Below are 20,430 nucleotides of genomic sequence, written 5' to 3'. Positions count from 1 at the left end.
AGATACCTTACATTAGACTGACAACATAACTTACTGACTGTAACGGTTTACGGAGAATCAAAAGTCAAGATCTACTGGAGCTCGGTCTGGGAATCCACAACACTATGCATAGGTACCGCATGTGGTAAGCCACCGGGGTTACAGGTTGGAGAATCTCCTTAGGCAGTAAAGGGATTCTTGATACCAGACTAGAATGACTCGACCCACCCAAGCTGGCAATTGTCTGTCAAGACTTCCTATTCAGGCTGTAACTGTACTTGTGAAAACAAAAAGCAAAGACAACCTTTCACTTTGCATACAGGTAATAATAATGAAAAATGTAATTTTCTTCCCCTGCTTTTTACTTTGTCTGGGAGTACTTCTAGATCCACACCTCTCCTTGATTTCTCAGGTTGAAGTGGTGGCCAGGGGTGCTTTCTATTCTATCAGCTCCAGCTGATATGCCAGCTGCACCTGTTTCTCGAGATCAGTGACCTCAAAACAGTGGTACATTTGTTGGTAACCTCTAGACTTGGCTTTTGTAATGTGCTCTATGTGGGGCTGCCTTTGTATGTAGTCCGGAAACTCCAGTTGGTTCAGAATGCGGCAGCCAGGTTGGCCTCTGGGTCATCTCGGAGAGACCACGTTACTCCTTTGCTGATGGAGCTTCACTGGCTGCCAATAGGTTTCTGGGCAAAATACAAAGTTCTAGTTATAACTTATAAAGCCCTAAACGGCTTAGGCCCTGGGTATTTAAGAGAGCGTCTTCTTCACTATGAGCCACACCACCCATTGAGGTCATCTGAGGAGGTCCGTCTCCAGTTACCGCCAACCCATTTGGTGGCTACACAGAGACGGGCCTTCTCAGTCGCTGCCTCGAGATTGTGGAATGCACTCCCTGCTGAGATACGATCCTCCCCATCTCTGGCAATTTTTTAAAAACAGCTGAAAACCCATCTTTTCACCCAAGCTTTTCCAGCTTTTTACAACTGTCTGTTTTTAATTTTGTGGCTGTTTTTAAATTGTTGCATTGTTTTAACTTATATATAAATGTTTTAATTGTTTTTATGTTAACCGCCCAGAGACAAAAGTTTGGGTGGTATAGAAGTTTAATAAAATAAAATAAAATAAAATAAAGAGCATTCTTCATTCCCCCACTCCCACTATATCAGCCCTGGCCATTAAGAGAAGGTTTACAAGGTAAGGCTGCAACACCTGGAGCTTTTTTGTTTAGAAAAAAAGACAACTGAGGGCCGACATGATAGAGGTCTATAAAATTATGCATGGTGTGGAGAGAGATGATTTTTTTCTCCCTCTCACATAACACTAGAACCTAGGTTCATCCCATTAAACTGATTGCCAAGAAATTTAGAACTGACAAAAGGAAGTACTTTTTAACACAGCACACAGTTAACCTATGGGATTCTCTGCCACAAGATGTGGTGACAGCCACCAGTCTGGATGGCTTTTTGAAGGGCTTAGATAAATGCATGGAGAACAAGTCTGACAATGGCTACTGGAGTCTTGAGGACTATAGGCCGCTTTCAGCCTAAGAGGCAAGATGCCTCTAAATACCAGTTGCAGGAGAGCAGCAGCAGGAGAGAGGGCATGCTCTCAGCTCTTGCCTGTGGGCTTCCCAGAGACATCTGGTGAGCCACTGTGTGAGGCAGGATGCTGGACTAGATGAGTCTTTCTTGGGCCAGATCTAGCAGGGCTGTTCTTATATGCTTATTCCCCTGCTAACTTGGCAAAGAGGCTCCTTTTTAACGTGGTGATTCTCTTTATTTAGCAGGGGGAGAGTACCTGGCCCCATCCACCCCTAGCACAGTAACTCCAGCGATTGTTGCTGGTGTCTATCTTATGTTTCTTTTTAGACTGTGAGCCCTTTGAGGTCAGGTAACCCTGAGCCATTTTTGGAAGGGTGGTATAGAAATTGAATGAAATAAAATTAATAATAATAATAATAATAATAATAATAATAATAATAATATGCATCATCAACTAGAGCCAAGGTTGGCCTGTAGAGCCTGCCACAGTACAGTCAGTGAGCCCAGCATGTCCTTCAGGTAAGCCCCCTGGATTATCTACCCCTAAGACCAGCCCTGTCTTGCACAGTGTAGTATCTAGTACTTTGGTTTTGCATTCCTCATGTTCAGAACATTTGGGAGGTTTGCTGCGATTCCTCTTCCAGAATCTTCCATCCTACCCCCAGGGGTTTCTTCCTTTATTTTTGATTGGCCTTATAGTTCTATTTTCAGGATACATTATCTTTAAGGTTTGCTCTGCTCCCTCCACCTACCCTTTGAAGAGAAATTCCTCTCTTATAGAGTTCTAGTCCCTTCAGCAGAGAGCTGGTCTTGTGGTAGCAAGCATGACTTGTCTCCTTAGCTAAGCAGGGTCTGCCCTGGTTGCATATGAATGGGAGACTAGAAGTGTGAGCACTGTAAGAGATTCCCCTGAGGGGATGAAGCCGCTCTGGGAAGAGCAGAAGGTTCCAAGTTCCCTCCCTGGCTTCTCCAAGATAGGGCTGAGAGAGCTTCCTGCCTGCAACCTTGGAGAAGCCACTGCCAGTCTGTGAAGACAATACTGAGCTAGATACTAGACCAATGGTCTGACTCAGAATATGGCAGCTTCCTATGTTCAGATCCACGTGCCTTCGGCTGCATTGCATTCATATGGTCACCCCAATGCTACATTAATTTTGTTTTGAGGGGGGTTCATTTGACTTAACACCTCTGGGAGCCTTGAGATTCCTGATACAGTTCAAGGATTAATGATGATATATCTGCATTAAGTAGCTGTGCTTTGAGACTTCTAGCTCCCTTCTGAGAGTGACACCTGCATTTCTTTGCACTAAGCAGCATTTGCTGGTGAATCTTTTGGGGGTTTGTTTGTTTGTCAAAGGTATATAAAGCTGCTCTGGGTTTAGTCTAAATGATTATGTTGCCACACAGAATATAGAACACAAGTAATAAAGCAGGTTACTTTGTTTTACTAGGTAGGTATAATATATTGAAATCTAATATCTGAAGGCTAAGTTCCCATCGATGTAACTTGAAATTAATGACAAGATAATTTCTATAGGAGTTCTAGCTGTAAGAAGTTCTTTTGAGCTTTTTTGTGTGATGTGCAAGGTTTTTTTAATTAAGCAATGATGCACATTCACATGAATTTGGCATTGTTTGTTTGGGGGTATGTTCCTTTTTGAGCAATAGTATGAAATTCAATTTTGTGTAACTCTTACATTATTTCTAGTGCAGTTCTGTCAAATTTATAAGCAGGTTATTATTACTGGTAATGCATGACTTAAAAAAAAAAAAAACTCTTACCCCCCATCCCAAGGAAGCATTTTCTTGAAATGTGTTGGGCTCATGAAAAAGAACATGTCTGATGCAATTTAAGGTTGTTTCGGCATTGGAGTCTAAGGTTTCCTCCTTCCCTCCCTGGAACTCTGTCTGGGCAACTATAGGCCTTAGTGGCTCCATCCAATTTCCAGCTTACTCTCCTGGTTCCCATCAGTGGTTGATCTGGCTCAGCCTTGATAAAAATGAACACTCTTCCGTTCCTATTCTATGAAAATATTGAATTCATGTATCTAACTGGGGTGGGTTGGAACCAGTGTTCAAAAAACATTCCGTATTGTCTTCTCAATATCTCATATTAACCATTGCAGCTCACCTGTTTATTTCTGCTACTGCTAGAATCTTTATCAGCTCTCTTTGTTTGAAGGAATTCTGGGAGATTTCCAATATATAGCAATCATCATTTTAGCTGCCTTCTGAAGATTAATAACATTTGTATCTCTGCTCCATTCCCAAATGTTTAGCATAGTCTGCAGTTTAACCATTGGGTAAACAAGTAGATCATAGTTTCATTTCAAAAATGGTCATAAGAAGCTTTTCCAGTACTACATAATAACTGGGCATAAACCACAATACATATGGAAAATGTGCTTCCAACAGGCTCTATTTAAATAGCAAATTCTGGAGATTCCATTCAGCCTCTGCAAGCAAGGGTGTAGCTATAATTGAGCAGATGGGTTCAAAGAACTTGGTGGGCCCCCAGCTCCACCCCTCCCTATTTTCTTCATTATCTCCCACCCTTATTCCAAGGGGCTGCTGAGGAGAGGGGTGAACATGGGCCCCTTCTCCCCTAGCAGACACTCCTGTCTGCAAGGGTTCGTTAAAGGTAAAGTGTGCTGTTGAGTCAATGTCGACTTCTGGCGACCACAGTGCCCTGTGGTTTTTCTTTGGTAGAATACAAGAGGGGTTTACCATTGCCATCCCCCACACAGTATGAGATGATGCCTTTCAGCATCTTCCTATATCACTGCTGCCCGATATGTGTTTCCCATAGTCTGGGAAACATACCAGCGGGGATTCAAACTGTCAACCTCTGGTTTGGTAGTCAAGCCATTTCTCTGCGGCGCCATTAGGTGGCCAAGGGTTTGTTACCAGCTACAAAAGACTTGGTTATGCATTCCTCAAAAAGCAGGATTTATTTATTTTTCAAATTTGTAGACTACCCCAAGCTTCTATCTCTGGGCCATTTACAACATAGAAAAGATTAAAAATTAAAACCTTAACACAATTTAAGACCACAGCCCAGTTTAAAAGCTTGGGTGAAAAAATAGGTGTTTAGAGACTTTTTTAAAGTTGTCAGAGATGGGGAGGCTCTTATGTCAGCAGGGAGCGCATTACAGAGTCCTGGGGCAACAACAGAGAAGACCCTTCCCTGTGTAGCCCCAGACAAGCCAGTGGCAACTGTAGACAAACCTCTCCAGATGATCTCAATGGGCAGTGGGTTCATGGTGAAGACAACGTTCTCTTAAATATTCAGGGCCTAAGCTGTTTAGGGCTTTATAGGTTGTAACCAGCACCTTGTCTTTTGCCCAGAAACTTACCCTGTTTCCCCGAAAGTAAGACCTACCCCGAAAGTAAGACCTAGCAGTAATTTCTGATGTACTGCTAATTGCCCTAGTGCATTTTTGGGGGCTAAAATTAATATAAGACACTGTCTTATTTTCGGGGAAACACGGTATGTAGCTTTTTAAATATAGGAGTAATATAGTATCCCTGAGATAACCCAGAGACCAACTTGGCTGCCATATTCTGTAGCAACTGCAGTTTCTGGGCTATGTACAAAGGCAGCTCCACATAGAGCACATTGCAGTAGTAAAGTATGGAGGTTGCCAGCATATGCACCACTGTTCTGCGGTCGTTTATCTCAAGAAACAGACACAGCTGGCGTATCAGCCAAAGCTGATAGAAAGCACCTCAAGCCACCACCTGAACCTGGGACACCAGGGAGAGGTTTGGATTCAGAAGCACCCCCAGACTGCATACCTGTTCCTTCTAGGAAAGTCCAGAAATGGCAGATCAAAATCATATCCCAAGTTCATATGAGATTTTCAATGACAAACCATGAATTCACTCTTATTTGCTACCAAAAGAATCTACACTCAGAACACCTCAGAAACAACAAAACCCAGTACCAAATGGGTTAGCAACCCATGGGGGTGGCTGGCACCCTCTGTGCACTACACCACCACTCTCTCTGGGCCACCCCAGCACCCCTCAAGTGCAGTTATGGGGCTGCTGACACCTCCATGCTTCTTTAGGGAGAAAAACCTTAAAGACTTCAAAAATCACTTAAAAATCCAATTGCCCAATTCCTTTCAAATAATTCTGATAACTTCCTTGCCCCCTTGGGAACTACCACCCACCACACTCTGCTCTAGGCCACCCCTCCCCCCCCGATGTGAAGCTATACATTTGCTGCAGTCCTCATTATTCCCTATGAGGAATTCAAAAATACTTTTAAAATTCACCAATAATCGGAGGAGTGTCCGATTGCCTTGGGGTTTTGCGGGTGGAAGGCTACCACCCACCCCACTTTTGTGCCTCTAGGTCCTCTACAATAAGGGATAATGGGCTGGTTCGAGTCCCATTGTACCCTATGAGAAAAAATATAAATTTCAAAAATTCATTAAAAAAATCATACGAGTGTCCGATTGCTTTGGGGTTTGGGTGTTAGGTACCGAAGGGTGCCAGCTACCACCCCACCCGCTTTTAGAGGTTCTAACTGGTTCAAATTCGAACAGAACCAGGGGAGTTCGAGCAAAACCAAAACTGAACCTCGCCCTCCTGGTTCAAACCCAGTTCGAATTCAAACCGAACCAGGAAAATGGTTTTGTGCACACCCCTAATTTAAATATTGACCATAACAATAAAGTTTATTTAAGTAGCATCTGTGTCTGCAGGAGTGAATGTCTATAATTGCTAACTTAGGCATACAGCCGATAGTCCTAAGCATCTTTATTTGAATTTAAGTTTCACAGATTCAATGAGATTTCCAAGTGAAAACAATCTGAAGTACATCTAATATGCATCCCCGTGTGTGAACCCACTTGCAAGAGTCCTTTGCATCCGGGGGAAGTATGATGCAAATCTAAAATCCTGTTTGGATGTTATCCATTCCGGGAACTTCAACTGCTCCTTAAGGGGTACATGGTGTGTGTGTGGGTGGGTGGGCTGGCCTTATCACTGCCCTTCTGCAGAGACAAGCACTGAAGCAGAGGTGAGGGTCACTCCACTCTCTATCACCTTGGCTGCCTGGGGTTCTAGAACACTGGGGGAATGCGTCCTATATTCAGCACTTATCTCTGCAGACAAGCACTGGATGCAGAGAGAGCAAGAGGCTTGGCCAGTCTGTGTCAGCACAGGGCTAACTGGTGCACCATTCCCCTCCTGTGTCTGCTGTTTCTTTTTTCTTGTTTAAAATGCTTTTATTAGTATTACAAGTAGAAACAGAAAGTTACATCTCTGAGACTCCAGCAAGACCAAACAAGTTTACATACAAAGTCTACCCTTCAAAACCAAAATGAAGGAAAAATACAGTAGTGTTTGTTGAATCTGAAGGGTCCTAAACTAGGCATCAGACATCAATAGCAATCAGTAAAGAATCTTGAACTCCACAATGGGAAATTAGAGAAGAAAAAGTCTGTCCCAACGTGATTGATCATCCCACTATCAAACGGTTTGAGAAGGAGAGAGCCAACCCGACTATGCCATATAAAGTAGATATGATACAATTATTTTGAACTCAGGGCAAAGCATCACCAATACTCTGTGGTTTGAGCATCACAGACACGAAAAATGATATTAGGTATTAGTGATAAGATTCTGTATTCTATAGGAAGGGGAATATAAGTCCCCTTGTTCTAGTTTTGTCCTACTTCTGAATTAAGACCTGTATAAGTAATAATAAGAAACAAAATTTATTGAAACTTTCAATAAGTGGGAAAACTATGTCTTGTAACGTATATATTTAATAAAGTATGTATTGTAATATGTTATTCTCCAATACTCAACAAAGGAAGTTTCCTAAACAAATCATGGATCTGCTAGCCTTTTCTATCCCATCAACATTAAATGAGAGATATAATATTTTAACTTATATGTTAAGCTGGTGTGGTGAGACAATCTAGAATGATCACAGGTCATCCATGATTCTAGCCAAACTGAAAATGAATTCAAAGAATTGTAGATGCCTTGTTCTATCCAACTGAATAACCAATTTACAGTAGGAACCACAGCAGCAGACTTCACCAGCAAGGTGCTGAACAGTTCTCTTCCAAATGAATTTCAGTGTTATGAATAACAAATACAGGAATCTAAATAAAGATTTATCCTACATAAGAGCTCAAAAACAAATGTGTAATTTTAGGTGTACTTCAAATATGTCTCAAATATATCCTAATATACTTTATTAAGTACAGTTCAGTACCATTTATAATATTGTAATATCCATACAATAAAGGGGAAAGATCTCTCAGGCAAGACATATGTTATTTCTATATGTCACTGTGTTCAAATCACACCCTGAGTTGCTTCAATCCCTTCATACTAGCTCTCTCCTCCAAAAACCATTTGGCTACCTCCTAGTGACCCTAACCCTAGTGTCTGCTGTTTCTAGAATGGATAACATCAGAACAGGACTAAACACTTGACAAGATTAATAAGGAGAAGAGAGCTGGTCTTGTGGTAGCAAGCATGACTTGTCTTAGCTAAGCAGGGTCTACCCTGGTTGCATATGAAAGGGAGACTAGAAGTGTGAGCACTGTAAATTATTCCCCTCAGGGGATGGAGCAGCTCTGGGAAGAGCAGAAGGTTCCAAGTTCCCTCCCTGGCTTCTCCAAGATAGTGCTGAGAGAGATTCCTGCCTGCAACCTTGGAGAAGCCGCTGCCAGTCTGTGAAAACAATCCTGAGCTAGATGGACCAATGGTCTGACTCAGTATATGGCAGCTTCCTATGTGAGGGGAAAATAGGAGATGCAACACATGACCTGCTTTTAGCAGACCCAGGCATACATTATTTCCACCCCAAGCAAGGAAAAGGAAGAGTGATGGCACAGTCAGTGCTGGGGAGCAAAGAATATTCATAGGGGCTGTCTAAGATTCTGGGACAATAAACTAGTACCTTCTCTCACCCTGTATTTTATGACTTGTACCTCTAGCCCCCTTCAAGAAGCTCAGGGTGGTACACATGGGTCTTACTACCTTCTTATCCTCACAAAAATCCTGTAAGGTTGGTTAGAGAGGACAGAGCACATGTGTGACTGACCCAAGATGACCCAGACAGTGTCATAGCTAAGTTGGCATTTGAACCTGGGTCTTCCCAGTCAGAGCCCAAGCTCTGGGCCCAATACAGCTGCACATTAAAAGCAAGGAGCCGTGGAAGCAGAGATACCTTTTTGCTGAGTTTTATGAAGAGCAGTTGGATGCCTGAAAAAAGGGCACATGCATTTATTACGTCCCTTTGAACTATAGCATTAAGGAATGGGGACAATCCCAGAAGCTAACATCCCAGAAGCTAACTGTTTTGAGTACTCTTAATTAATGACAGCACATCCACAGAATTGTCACTTGTGCAAACAGGCTCACATTGTTTTTAGATAAACTCAAGCTCAGTAGGCTGAGCCCGTGACTTCTGTCCCATTCCCAACAGTTTCATAACATACCTCTGATTTTCCTTTCCTACAGGAATTGTATAGCAGAGGTTTGCTACTCCATTCCTTCTTCGGGGGTAACAATGTAAAGAATTGTGGAGACCCAAAATATTCTAAAAGCTCCTTGCATATGGAGCTGCTTCTATGCTTCCTGTTGGCATCTGTCAGGGGGGTGGGGATTTGTTAGTGCTGCCACCTGCAGCGGGGGGGGGGGGGGAGAGTGGCTCTTGGCCTGCCCCTGTGCCTTGTTTAACAAGAGTCTAATCTGCAGACATCAGCAGATGATAAACATTGCTACTACCTGCTGATGTCTGCAGATCAAGTTGCTGTTGGGAGTTAGTAAAAAGTCAGCAGCTCTAGCATCTATTCTTCAGCTGTCCTGTGCTTGCATGGCAAGAACTACTTCTTTTCATTGTTTTGTTCTCCCATATTTATGCCTTTTCTCCATAAGGAAGCAATACTGTTCCCTCTCTTTCCCCCTTCCTGCTGGTTGGCATATGGGAGCTAATATGCAACTCAAAGCAAAGTTTCAATTTATGGGTTTTTTGTTGGGTTTTGTTGCCATTTTGTCAGTTTGCCTGGTGCTAGGATTGCTTGAAGGACCTATATGGAATAGCCAGAGCTTTCCAGATGTTCAGTACCTCAACAAAACATGCTGATTGCAGTGATAAGTTCAGCATACGCCATCTCCTCCAAAAATATTCTCTCTTCAGCCTTTGGGTGAACAATACTAGATTATGAGTAAGTACTTCCTATACGATCCAGGATGTTGAAAGACAATGATTCGTTAATGCTGGTCCTTTTGAAAGTTCCCCCGTTAAACATTATTTAAAGGCAAGTGGTAGGATCAGACACAATTCAATGATTTACATTTTATTGGTGTGTGATGATAATAGCAAAATGTTGAAACAGTAGAAGATTTCTTTGGACAAGAGGAGTTCTGTCTAAGGTAAAAGCTTACTAGTCTCCCCTACAAACATTGTATACACACAGGCGTTTCTTCCCATCACTTTTAGCTCTTATTTTCTTTGCGACAAATGTAGCATTTGATCTGATGCGTTTAATAGAAAAATGAATTTTACAAGCAAACTTTGTATTGCCTGGGAGATACAGCAAGGCTGCATTTCAATAAACACATACAGGTCCTAGTGAAGTCAGTGGAATTTGCTTTTGAGTAAACCTACATGGGATTACGCTGCATGGTAGCCATAAGGTGCTCATCAATGCAAACATGTCTGAACAGAATGAACGCCTCTCTCTCTGGTGGCAAGGAAACTCCAAGATATAGAAAGTGAATAAAATATGAGCTCAGAGACAGGTTGCTAGAAGCACTGATGGATGTGGGATTGGAGCAGCATGCTTCAACAGAGACTAGACCAAGATTACAGGATATGTGGTCAAAGGTCAAGCCTGGACATGCTTCAACCGACAACTGTAGTCCAATTTGGAACTGCCCAAGAAGAAAGTGGGAGCATCTGTAAAAGCACTCCCCCCCACCGCCCATGACTGTATCAAACCTTGTGTCACCCAAGGCAGGATGGCTGCAATAGCAGCTCAGCTTCTTTATCAGAGATGGCTTATCTGCCTGGTCTAGAGGATGCCACTTGCATCAGTTTAATAAGGGATCCATGAAGCAGAGTGTGCAGACAAATATGCTAAGCAGAATATCCCCATTGCCTATTAGTGCATCCTGCCATCTACTGACAGATCTGTGCTATACCGTTCAGAAGGTCAGAAATACAGGAACATGCCTTAGGAACTAGTGGTTCATCTAGCTCAGGATTGTCTACACTAACTGGCAGAGGCTCTCCAAGGTTTCAGGCAGGAGGCTCTCCCAGGCCTACCTAGAGATGCCAGGGAGTGAACCTGGGACCTTCTGCATGCAAGCAGATGTCCAAGGCTCCATCCATTTCACCCACATGCTGCCAGCGTGGTGTAGTGGTTAGAGTGCTGGACTAGGACCGGGGAGACCCGAGTTCAAATCCCCATTCAGCCATGATACTGGCTGGGTGACTCTGGGCCAGTCACGTCTCTCTCAGCCTAACCTACTTCACAGCGTTGTTGTGAGGAGGAACTTATGTAGTACACCGCTCTGGGCTCCTTGGAGAAAGAGCAGGATATAAAATGTAATAAAATAAAAACAAACAAATAAAATGTATTGGGATGAACAGGGATTGAAGAGTGCCTAAAGAACCACATTTTAAAGCAAGAGATATATATTTACGGTATCAGCTTGTGTGAGCCAAGAACAAAAGATCCAACCAACTCTTCTTTGGGTCTAAATATCTTACAGCAAACAGCACTCACATGTAGTCACCCATCCAAATGCAAACCAGGGCAGACCCTGCTTAGCAAAGGGGACAGCTACTGCAAGACCATGCTTTCCTACTTATGCCCCCAGCCCCACTTTTTAGAGCCATGTTCCACCAAAACATCAGCCTGGAAACACACACAAGAGTCACATCTATTCCAAGAAAGTTACTTTAAAAAACAACAACACCCAACTCTTGAGCAGTAACTGAGGAGCCTGTAGCAAAACCAAGGAAATGCCTGTAGTGCCTCAGCATAGTCCATGGCTGTTCCTGTGCAGGAGAGAAAAGGCAGCCTATTCTGAAATCCTGCCATCTCAGTTCCCTTCATGTACTGGCCCCAGTGTAATCCAGGTCTTGCCCAAATAGAAAAAGCCCAGAATTGAGGATAGGGAAAGGTAACTGTTCCCCTCTCATAGCCCTACCAGTCCCATACTAGGGATATGCCAAAACACCATTCAGCACTTCACTTTGAATTTGTGCACTTACACAGCCCCTTTAAAGCAGAGGCGAGCAGGTCCGTACCAGCTCCTCCTCCACTTGCTGCCATCCCAGTGCTCCCCCAAACTAAGCTTGCACGCTCCCAGTTGCCCCCTGTGTGGCACCAGCACACACATGGCCTCTCTGCATGCAGGAGCAGGTGCGGGGGAGCAGGTGCGGGGGAGCAGGTGCGGGGGAGCAGGTGCGGGGGAGCAGGTGCGGGGGAGCAGGTGCGGGGGAGCAGGTGCGGGGGAGCAGGTGCGGGGGAGCAGGTGCGGGGGAGCAGGTGCGGGGGAGCAGGTGCGGACCTCCTCGAATTTAAAGGGAGGTGCTGGCGATTCAGACAGCCAAATTACGTTTCAGCACATCCCTACCCCATATCACATATTCCAAATACCCTGGATGAGATTCTGGCAAAGCTGAACACTGCTTCCTCACCCCACCTCAACTCTGCTAAACACCATGCATTTTCCTATCCTGGGAGACTCCTATCTGAACACAGATGTTGGGCGAGGATGGTAATTGACAAAGAGGCCTGATTGTATTAGAGAAGCAAGCCATGTCCCATATCTCTGTAACAGCAAAAATGTTTTTTTAGTTGTCTTTGCAACAAGTGGGAGAGAGATGAGCCAAAAGTGTTTCCTAGCTGTGTGCTAAGGAGAAAAAAACAAATCTGGCTGGAAGCAGTATTTATTTAATACAGAAGTATCTTTATTCCGACGTACCCATTCGCTGCTCCAGAACTCATGAAGCAGGCTAGGGATGTGCACGACTGTGGTTCAAGCACCTTTAGGGAAATTGGACTAAGAACTTTGAACAGGGACCGAAGAATGCCTAATGAACCACATTTTAAAGCAACAGATACACATCTAGGATATTGGCTTGTGTGAGCCAAGAACAAAAGATCCAACTATCCCATCTCTGCCTTTTTTTGGTTTGAATCTTTGCCTTCCCCTCAGTCTCAAACAAACTATTTTTTCAATTCTTCACATTCAAACTTAGTTTTGGAAGCCAGCAAGGGCATGCAGGAAAAGTTTCCAGCCTATAATAGGGAGAAACCAGATCTTCACATATGACAGAAGACCCATTTCCCCAAACACTTTCTAGCCATGGAAGGAAGGGTTGCAGGGATACCAAAATGGGGTGGAAAGTGACAAAGAACTCTCATCCGTGTGTTCCAGAAGGATGCTCTGCAGGAAGCAGTCCTGTGCTGCCAACACCACTGTACATGGCTCTGAAACTAGGCCGAGAAAGATGCCTTATGTACGATTCACTCTGAAAGGAGTAAGGGCAGCTCTACACCCAACGCAAGTGTTCATCACAAATGAACTGGCAAGAGATATGCCTGATGAGGTTTGACACACCCATCCAAAACAATATGACAACCTTGACTGCAGTTACATCTTGCACAAAAATGGCTCTGTGTTTCCTGCAACAGTGGAAGTGTCCTCAGACTGGCTTCCTTAGTTTGTCCATAGCAAGTTGGCTCTCAGATGACAGCTGCTGCTGCTGCCTACGTTTCTTTATGTCCCGGTAGGCTTGAACAACTCTCTCTCTTTCCTCTTGCACAATCCTCTGGCGAGCAAGAGATGCAGGGACTGCTTTGTGAGTGGAAGTCGTTTTGTCAGAACCCAAGAGAGACATCAGCAGTAACTGCCTCTGGCCAGCCTGGAATACAAAAGAGATCAGTTGAAGCTACAGAAGCATAAAAGAGAAGAAGGTTATGCACTGAACCCAGAGTATGATCATAAACGGAAAGCCAATCTTAAGAATAAGGTCTCCAATACCCCCAGATCTGGATACAGGTAGCTTGATATACTATGGTTAACACTGACCACAGGCTTCCCCTGAGCTTTGGTCTGCAGATCAGAGCAAATGTTTTCAGTATAAATAGCAGAGACTGGCCATTAGCAAGTTCAGGAGGCAGAGTCAGAATGACATGCTGCAAAATTACTTACTTTGAGGACACTCTTTCTGGGCTTTGCTGTAAGTGTTGGGGGCTGTAGAGCAACCTCTCCAAACTTCACGGTGTCTGAAAGGAACAGAAAGCAGGTAAACATCAAATCAGATTCCTTATGATCTAGATAGTCCTAAACGCACTCAACAGCCTTATCCCATTATTTCCTATAAGCAAGCAGACTGTAGTCCGAAGTACAATATCAAAAATATTCTGCCTTTTATCATGCACAGAACAAGTGTTCCACCACTACAACTTAATCCCATTTCCAGGCAGAGGAAGGGACAGAACATTTAAACCTTTAAAAGGAAGATGAGCTGGTCAAGGTAGCAAGCATGAATTGTCTTTGCTAAGCAGGGTCTGCTCTGGTTTGCATTTGAATGGGAGATGAGCACTGTAAGATATTCCTCTTAGTGGGATGGGGCTACTCTGGGAAGACCATCTGCGAGCAGGAGGCTCCAAGTTCCCTCCCTGGCATCTCCAAGATAGGGCTGAGACACACACCTGTCTGCAACCTTGGAGAAGCCACTGCCAGTCTGTGTAGACAATACTAAGCTAGGGTCTGACTTGGTAGAAGACAGCTCCCCATGTTCCTAAAACCGCTCTACCTCTTACTAGGGATGTGCACGAACCGGCAGTTTGGCTGGTTCAAAGGCAGGGGGGTTACCTTTAAGGAGCAGGGAGAGTGCTCTCCCCCACCTCCAGGTCGCTTTGCCCCTGCTGGTGCTGTGTTGAAAAACAATACCGAAAGGCAGCAGCGTATCTCCTTGCTGCCCCGGTGCGTGTCGGAACGGAAGTGGCCAGTGCACACACACGACAGGCACTTCCAGTCCAATGTGCACTGGGGTGGCAAGGAGGTGTGCCTGCTGCCTGGTGGGACCGTTTTTCAACACAGCACCGGTGGGGAAAATGTGATGGGGTGGGGGAAGAGCACCCTCCCTGCTCCTTAAAAATGTAAATCTCACACCTTCGAACTGGCCATCACCAGTTCTGTGCACATCCCTACATCTTACACATCACCACTGTTATGAACAGATGTAACTGCTAAGCTCTGGTCAAACAGATCTGGCCCACAATGTAGTACAACACAAAGTACATAGCATGATCGTTTCCCTTTCAGCTAGGATTGTTACTTTGCAAGTAAGATGCATTTTAAAAAGCAGCAGTACTAACTTCAGACAAGAAGATGAAGCTAGTTCCCAGCTCCTCTACTTGATAAATACACAGCAAGATATGCTTGGTATCAACTACTTGATATGAACTGGTGGTTCTGTACAAGTTCTCTGTACTGGAAACACTTTAATCTAATCTATTCATCATACTGGAATATAATAGGGGATCTGCAAATATGCCTCTAGTCCCCCAATCTTATATGATACCAAATGGTGTGCAACCACTGCTCGCTATCTCTTTGCAAGATCCTTTTATTAGATTAGTCTTGAAATAAGCATGTAGGTTTTTTAAAGAACAAAAGGCATTACAGGTTCTAAAAAATGTAGTTAAAGCGTTTCCTAAATGGAGCGTCAACAGCTTCTCTGTTCTATCTATAGCAATGCTAAGTCTATGTCAGTAACTTTCCCCTCAACATAAAATTCTGATTATCCAGATAAATGTTGATTGTACCAAGTCAGATGGAACTGGATTTCATTTTGGATAACTGCCACAAAAATAACTTCAAAGCAGCACTCTCAAAAAGCATGCAGGAAGCACAAAGAAAAATGTGAGGATTTTTAAACATTCAGTAATCTGGAACATTACAAATGTTGATGTAGACCTGCAAAAAAGGTCTAACAGCCTCATGCTGAGAATCTCTGAGCAAGCACAGCTCCCTACCTTTAAGCAAGTCCTTCTCCCTTATATCTGCTTTTTTCTCCTCTTTTTGTTTGCGGATCTTATCCAGTTTCTTCTGCTGAAATCTAGAGTAAATTTGTTGAAAAAGAATATAATAAGAATAGCATAACTAAATTTCAAGGACAGAGTAAAAAAGAACTAGAGGGTACAATATTCCTGTATCAGATAAAAACAGAGACAAACCAACATGCCATTTAATCAGTTCATGCTACATTCCTGTGTGCATGTATTCGAGACTACATGCCAATAAACCCAGTGGGACTTATTGCCAAGTAAACATGCACAGGATCAAGCTGCTTTAAATATGAACTCCAGACAGATATATTAATTAAGGTAGCTGAAATAGATTTGTTTTTTTTTAAAGAAAAGAATGGGCTGTATCCATAAAAGAGACATCTTGACAAGCTGAATTTAATTTTGCTATATGGCCCTGAACTTGTTCCCAGATATGCTGTAAATTCCAGTCTAGACGTAGCTGAGATCCACATACCTTACTTAAGAGGCAGCTTGATGCTGCTGTTACTTCTTGCACTCCTATCCAGAACTAAGCACAATGTACAGCAGGCCTGTTTAACTTAGGCCGCCCAGCTGTTTCTGGACCACAACTCCCATAATCTCAGGTTATTGGCCACTGTGGCTGGGGATTATGGGAGTAAGCCAACAACTGCAAGAGGGCCAAAGCTGAGCAGCCCTGATGTACAACAAGACTTCTTATATTAATACGGGAAGCATATTCACTTACGATGGCATCACTGCTAAAGTATACTAGCATTTTACAGGTAGTCTTAGCATCTTCCTCCAACTCTTCTTTTCCTCTAATATTGGCCAAAATGTCAAATTTACATTCATTGTCTGGTTCTACAGCAGCAAGCATGAATTGTCCCCTTTTGCTAAGCAAGGTCTTGCCTTGGTTGCATTTTAATGGGAGACTACATGTGAGCCCTGTAAGATATTCCTTTTAGGGGATGGGGCTGCTCTGGGAGGAGCACCTGCCTGCTTGCATGCATAAGGTTCCAAGTTCCCTCCCTGGCAGCATCTCCAAGATAGGGCTGAGAGAGACTCCTGCCCGCAACCTTGGAGAAGCTGCTGCCAGTCTGTGGAGACAATACGGAGCTAGATGGACCAAGGGTCTGACTCAGTATATGGCAGCTTCCTATGTCTGAGCAAAGGTCTCACCTCAGAAGTCCAACTGCAGCATTCTAGTGGTGTGCCCGAACCGGTCCGGCGGCCATTCCAAAGAATGGCCGAACTGCCGGACCGGTCCGGCCCTGCCTGGTCCGGGTCCGGGTGGGGGGGTATGCCTTTAAGGGCGGGGAGGGCTTGCTTAGCCCTCCCGCCTCCTTGCCCCCGCCAGCGCCCGTATTTTCTAGTATAGGGGCGCTGGAAACCAGCCGCCCCCCCCCCGCCGCCGCCGCGGCGAAAGAGCCCCCAATGCCAGCCCTCCCTCCCTCCCAGCTAGCTGCCCGCCCGCCCGCCCCCAATGCCAGCCCTCCCTCCCTCCCAGCTAGCTGCCCGCCCGCCCGCCCGCTCACTCACCGGATAGGAAACGAGAGGAGCTCTGGCACAGAGCTCCTCTTGTTTGGAAGGCCTCCGGCAGAATGGTGTTATGCGCGCGCCGCAAAGCACGCCGTTCGCCGGAGGCCCGGTCTACCCGCCGGGAAAGGGCCGGGTAGACCGGGCCTCCGATCGCTGGGTAGACCGGGCCTCCGATCGCCGGAGGCCCGGTCTACCCAGCGATCGGAGGCCCGGTCTACCCGGCCCTTTCCCGCCGGGTAGACCGGGCCTCCGGCGAACGGCGTGCTTTGTGGTGCGCGCATGCGCGCGCAAAACACCATTCTGCCGGAGGCCTTCCAAACGAGAGGAGCTCTGTGCTGGAGCTCCTCTCGTTTCCTATCCGGAGAGCGGTGAGCGAGCGGGCGAGCGGGCAGCTAGCTGGGAGGGAGGGAGGGCTGGCATTGGGGGCTCTTTCGCCGCGGTGGCGGCTGGTTTTCCAGCACCCCTATACTAGAAAATACGGGCGCTGGCAGGGGCAAGGAGGCGGGAGGGCTAAGCAAGCCCTCCCCGCCCTAAAAACAAGGCCCCCCTTCGGTGCCGGTCCGGACTTCTCCGGACCGTGCACATCACTACAGCATTCCTTAAGCCCACTTCTGCAAGTTAACTCATGCTCCAACTTACTCTTTTTTCTTCTGGGATTTTTCTTGGATTGGCTCTTCTTTCTCAGGCTCACGCTGAAGCTGATTTTTGGTGAGGAATATAACATGCTGCGTTTCCTGTTCCATACGCCTGATGTAAGAAGATTCTGACTCCCCTTTCCGCCTCCTGAATTTTGGCACACGTATGTCACCCTCTGCCCTGGGCTCCCAATTGTTCCCTGAGTAAAAAACAACACCACATTGAGCTTTGCAGTCCCATTATTCCCAGCAACAATCAGAAGAGGTGGAGAGACCCACGATGCCCTTCACTTATTAACATGGTGCTCTTCAAACACACGTCCTTAATTTAAAAGTATAGTATTTGAATGTGGTCCAAGCTGGAGCAAATGTATCAAAGCACTCACACTCTTTCTCTCTCTGGATTTTTCCCCCTCTTAAAGTGATGTAAGCATTACAATTGAAACCACATTCAACCACCCTGCATTTCTTCAGGACAAAAAGATCATGGACCTATTTGCCTTAGCGCAGCAAACTGAAGGCAGATTAAAGAACAGAACTCATCACTTCCAGATACAGGACATGCTATATGACACTGAACATTTTATTACAGAGCTTCTTACATCAGACAGCTTTGGTAGACAGGATCCCTGCCTGCCCAATGCCTGAGGCAGCATGCTGTTCTCTCCACTTCCCACGGCACCTATCCTGTATTAAACGCACCCCTTTCCTTCCTGCTCCTGGATTTTAAAAAGAAAAGGGGGAATGCCATGGAAGAGAAAGGGTGAAAGAGAGTAGAGTAGTGGCCTAGAGGATCTCTTGGAGACACTGCAGTCCACCACTCTCCTCTCCTCTCCTCCCCACTTATTTTTTAAAGTTCAGGGAGCAGGAAGAGGAGGAGAGGTAGCAGCTGGTGCACTTCTGCATAAGGGCAGAGGCAAGTGTGGGACACCCCATCCAACTGAAGTAACTGCCCCAATCAGTCCAGTCTTGCTGGTAGCCTTCTGTCATAGGCGAGTGACTGAAACAATTGCTTTTACAAGCCACAAAATAAAACAGATTTGCAACACTGAGTTCTATATTAGAAATATGCACTCTATACTCTATTCTGTTGCCACCTCAGCAATTTTCCCAGGCTTAGTTTTAGCAGACAGAGAATTGCACAATTTCCCAAAAATGAAAGTACAGAAGAACCTCAATATTCACAGGGGTTCCATTTCCCACAATTACCACAGATAAGAAAACAGCAAATACTGAGTAATTGTGACTATGGAATTGCAGGAGTGAGGTTCCCAGAGGGTTTTTTTTTTTTTTTAAGTACAAAAAACAGGTTAAATTGCTCTAAAATCACAGGAGAAGTGCCCTACTGTTCTCAGTCTGTCCCCAGCTGTCCAGCAATGCCCCCCAAATGCTGAAATTTTCATTTTTGGGGTCACATTTTTTCCTAATTTTTAAAAAACAGAAATGAGCCAGAAAATGGCTCCCTTACATAAAATGGCAGGTAGAAATGACCTCAAGAGGTCATTTCTGCCCACCCAACCTGACCCATGGATGTGCAAAAATTAACCTCCTTTTTGCTGTTTTTCCTCCATGTTTAAAAAGGTCGGGTGTCAGTTACCCGCCCAAAGATACTCGAAACCACAGATTTTAAGTCCGCGATTAACAAGGTTCTCCTACATACTGGAAATGTACATTCATACAATATCAGCCTACGTAACACTAAGATGCAGATCAGTTGTGTTTCCTTCAAACATACCACCTAACTGATATCTAGAGCAGTGTTTCTCAACCTTTTTGGAGTTAAGGACCGCTAAATTTTCTGTGCAGAGTTTCAAGGACCGCTACATTCTCCATGCGCAGTTTCCTAGACCAGCAGTTAGTAAAGTGGTTTCAAGTTTAAGTTTATCTATTTATTTAACAGACTTCTATACCTGCTCAAAACTTGCATCTTTGGGCAGTTTATAATTAAAATAATATCATAAAATAAAATTTGTTAACAACAAACTATATTTAATTTACATACTCACTAAAAATACACACAAGATATTAAATTAACGTGAACATGGGTCTTGTCTAATTTTCACCAGCCGCTCTATTCGCAGTGCAATCTTTGTCAGGGCCAAACATAAAGAATTAGTAACGTCAGTGCCTATCTGTAAATCACCTTTCTGACCTAGAAAACCCTCCTTCAGTATGTGTGGGGTGGGGGTGCTTGTGACTACTCAATGGAGGGGAGGGCACTCTGCACATGCTCAACAGCACCCTCTCAGTTCTCACACTATGAGCCTATTGGGTATGCAACCGACATGTGGAGCATAGGAGTAATTTGCTCCATCTTTTACATGATTTTTGATAAATATTCAGCATCTTTCAAATCCCAATGATGTAAAAAAAATATTGATTGCACATATTCTTGATTAGCAATCCAGAACCTACTTATGTGCAACAACAGATCCAGACATATCCATCAGGGCTATTTGAGTCTGGATTATTTCTCCCGTCTGCCCTGCACTTCCTTCAGATGTATTTCTTTTTTGAAAGTCCCCAGGATAGATAAACCTGGACCTATAGGCACACTGACTGAGGAAAGAATTTGTGTTCTCCTTCCTCCTCCTCAGCTGCCTGTGCAAAAAGGGAGCCGTTTGAGTAGGAGGTGATACCGATGCAGTGGGCACCATGCTGTCTGGGGTTATC

At 44.6% G+C, this 20,430-nt stretch overlaps 1 protein-coding gene across 4 annotated transcripts in view; it reads right to left on the bottom strand.

The window, feature by feature from the left end:
* Nucleotides 1–12,467: 12,467 nt before the first annotated feature.
* LOC128342437 (coiled-coil domain-containing protein 137-like) overlaps nt 12,468–20,430 on the bottom strand; it is a 53,114-nt gene continuing 45,151 nt past the window's right edge. For all 4 annotated transcript variants that reach the window (XM_053289719.1, XM_053289721.1, XM_053289722.1 and 1 more), the window contains 4 exons: nt 17,762–17,957; nt 15,569–15,651; nt 13,737–13,810; nt 12,468–13,446 (listed from right to left, as the gene is read on the bottom strand). In XM_053289719.1, the coding sequence (XP_053145694.1) occupies nt 13,228–13,446; nt 13,737–13,810; nt 15,569–15,651; nt 17,762–17,957 (572 nt within the window). In that variant the 3' untranslated portion in view covers nt 12,468–13,227. The remainder of the gene's footprint in view (nt 13,447–13,736; nt 13,811–15,568; nt 15,652–17,761; nt 17,958–20,430) is intronic.

This window comes from Hemicordylus capensis, chromosome 2 (assembly GCF_027244095.1).
Source record: "Hemicordylus capensis ecotype Gifberg chromosome 2, rHemCap1.1.pri, whole genome shotgun sequence".
Lineage (NCBI taxonomy): Eukaryota > Metazoa > Chordata > Lepidosauria > Squamata > Cordylidae > Hemicordylus > Hemicordylus capensis.
This window is presented reverse-complemented; position numbering and strand designations above follow the sequence as displayed.